The sequence below is a fragment of the Malus sylvestris genome, chromosome 10 (assembly GCF_916048215.2).
Source record: "Malus sylvestris chromosome 10, drMalSylv7.2, whole genome shotgun sequence".
Taxonomy (NCBI): domain Eukaryota; kingdom Viridiplantae; phylum Streptophyta; class Magnoliopsida; order Rosales; family Rosaceae; genus Malus; species Malus sylvestris.
Genome location: NC_062269.1, coordinates 31828010 through 31831163, shown reverse-complemented (window position 1 = coordinate 31831163; position 3154 = coordinate 31828010). Strand labels below are relative to the sequence as shown.

At 46.8% G+C, this 3154-nt stretch overlaps 1 protein-coding gene across 1 annotated transcript; it reads right to left on the bottom strand.

Annotated features, from left to right (window-relative positions):
- Nucleotides 1-1292: 1292 nt before the first annotated feature.
- On the bottom strand, nucleotides 1293-3154 carry LOC126587039 (uncharacterized). The gene has a single exon (XM_050252017.1). The coding sequence runs from the start codon at nucleotides 2975-2977 to the stop codon at nucleotides 1706-1708; it is 1272 nt and encodes a 423-aa protein (XP_050107974.1). The 5' UTR covers nucleotides 2978-3154; the 3' UTR covers nucleotides 1293-1705.

The following is a 3154-nucleotide window of genomic DNA, read 5'->3' as shown; positions in this document are numbered from 1 at the left end:
AGCTGCCCATTTGAAACTTGCCTAACCTCCTCTACCCTAATCTTCAATTGTTTAAGCCCATAATATATAATTATAGGAAAATTTAAATATCACGTGAACCATAAAACTAATTAATTCCAATATTAATGTATTCAGATTACAAAGCCTAAAACAACACACACAAAAATGAGACTCTGACAAGCAAAAAATAAATAAAAATTTGATTCATCAATTCAGAGCTAGAGCTGGGGCCTCTTCTGAATCTTGGCATCATTTCCCAAATTCGGCAAATAATAACACTTTGAGAAATGGACACTCTTTCTGGAAAGTCCCCAAACACTATCTCCAGAAAGTCTTGATAATTTGACGTTGATTTTTATATTAATATTAGAACAAAATATAATGTGACAGTCCAAGTATATAAGGTGACATATTTTTCGCAGCACTTTTAGTAACAATTAGATATTAATAAAAAAAAGAGTGCTCTGCTAAGATTCTTCTTTTGAAAACTTGCCATTTGAGATATTAGATTGATCTAAGAGTAGATTAACCTATAAGCTTAATTTATCCTATCCTTGTTTTATCTTAACAAAATATATACAGCAAATGAATTAAATTAACAAAGACTTAAAAAAAAAAAAAAAAAATCTCTTCCACCAGGATTGCAATTTGTCTCGTCTTCTTCCCATGCCCTCTCTCCCCTCTGCAGTCCTCCTAAAATTTGAATTTTCTTTCAAGATTTGTAATCAAATTGTGCCCTATTGGCTTTGTAATCATAAGAAGGAGAGGGAGATGCACATCAACTCAACACAATCATCCTTTTGGCGATTTGAATTATATCAAAGAGGCACACAACAAACGTGGTGGTGGCCACTGTTTGATGTGAATTCACTGCAAAACGGACGGCAAAATACGGGAAGTGCCTCCAATAAACTTGGGGCTTTTGATAATGTCTGCAAGGCCGCTCGTTTGGACCCGTTGGCAATGGGGGTTTGAAATCTAAGGAAACACCTCTTTTGTTGAGAGTTGTCCCACATCGGTGAGGAACAAGGTTTGCTATATGCTTTTATGGTCTTGAATTACTCCCCATATTGCCAATTAGTTTTATAATGAAACCTCATTTTCATCATGGTATCAAAACGGGTTGTTCTCGTGTGAAGCCAAACGGGCACATGCTCTCCACGTCACCCAGTTGTTGTCCACAGGGAGCATGTTACCTCAATTTCATCTTTTTTGCCAATTGAAAGGAATTTTCCCCGATGAACCTTTTCTTTTTTTTGTTATTTATTATTATTATGATATAACAAAGATAATTTAAGCTTATAAGTTAATTTACCTTTAAATTAATCTAATGACTCAAATGAAAAAGGACAGCACCACCCACTGTAATAAAAATTCCAAAAAGAAAAAGAAAAACAGTACATGGATAAGTTCAGCATGTTGATTGTAGCAGTCGCACAGCCTAGTTTGCAAGTCCTACGAGCATCCATCGCGCGTGCAACCACCCGCCAAGGTCAGAGAATAGTCTTGCACTAATGATAATGGAAGAAGAAGGTGGATGGTTGGACTGGTTAAACGACACCGTTAAAGTCTAAACATGAACACAACAACGACATAGCTACATCAGGATCAGACCCTCAGAATCTGCCTCATATTTACATACAAAACACGGCGGAAAATATGAATGAAACGACGCCGTCAAATCGGGGTTCCCCGAATTCCGGATTCAGGCGGTTCGGTCTGTCCGGTTCTTACTTTGACTATGATGATGACTATAATGGATGTGCTGGCCGCGGTTGTGGCCGGAAACGCTGCCGTTTCCTTCTTTCTTCTGCGGGGCCGGACCCGAAAATAGCTGTCCGAACCCGAAAACCGACCCGGACTTGGACGAACCGCGGAGGGAGCAAACCGGAACGTTGAGAACCGGAGTCACTCTGACGTTGGCCGAGTAGGACCGCTCGATTCCTCTGTGCTTCAACCTGGGCCCACCGTTGAAGCTACTTGGACTGCTCGAGCTACGCTCCAAGCTCTGGAAGACTATTTTCCCCGACGAGTTCATTCTCGGCGAGTCCACCGATACTCCCCTGCTCGCCACCGTACCCGATTCCCCCGCCGCCCTCATCGGACTCCGTCCCACCCTCGACTGATCAGCCGCCGATCTCTGCTTCGTCGCCTCCCGAGTCTTGACCGTCCGCACCCGCGCCTGCCCCGGGTTGGTCCGGTGGATAGAAATGATCGGGTTCGGTTTGTCCGAATCGAGCGAGAGCCGTGGCAGGTCCTCGTGCTCGTGGCCAGAAGACGAGGAGGAGAGCGAGAGGCGCGAAGAAATCGAGACCGATTCGCAGTCCGAGTCTCTAAGCAACGGCAAGCTCAGGGTGGCGTCTGAGGCAGAGGGGGAGGAGGACAGAGATTTCGAACTCCTGTGAAGGAAATGCTTCAGAGATTTAGGCGCGTTTGAGCTCACAAACGCCGGCGTTTTGTGGCCCTCGCTCTTCGCGTTACCGTTGGTGGTGGCGGTGCTGTTCTGGTGCTTCTTTAGGCCTAAGAGCTCCCTCCACCTACTCGAACACCTCGGGGCCTTGGGAGAAAATAGGTACGGGTCCGCACCAATTAATTCGGGTCCCCGGAGGTACTTGGCCGTGTCTGGCGATCTGGTATCCTCCGTCGAAGTGGGATCGTTGACCGCAACTTTGACTGAGGAGAACTGAAGCGGCATGAGCTTCCCGCCTGAAAAGAGCTCGTCAGCGGGAAGCATAGCCACCGGATCTTCCAACCGGAACTCGAACTCGCCGCAGTAGATCTCCGGATCTGGACCTTCCGGCGGATGCTTTACCGGAGACGAGGCCTTGGAACCGCCGCCTAGCTTCGAAGCGCCGTCGTCGCTGGGGGACTCGCGGCTGAAGGAGATTCTAGGACTCAGCCATCCGTATGACCGGAACGGCCCCGGAGGGAACTTCTCCGGCGACATCCCGATGTTGTTGACGCAAGCGGAGGCCATCTGTAAAACGACAATGTGGTAGTCCGTTTGGGGTCGGAATCACATTGCCGGAAAAGCGATGGTGGGGGGGGGGGAGGGAGGGAGAGATCTAGGGAGGCGTGAGCTGGCGGTTTAGGGTTTGGGGGAGTTATAAGTCGGGGAGAAAGGGTGAGTTGCTTGTTGTACTTGAATACGGAA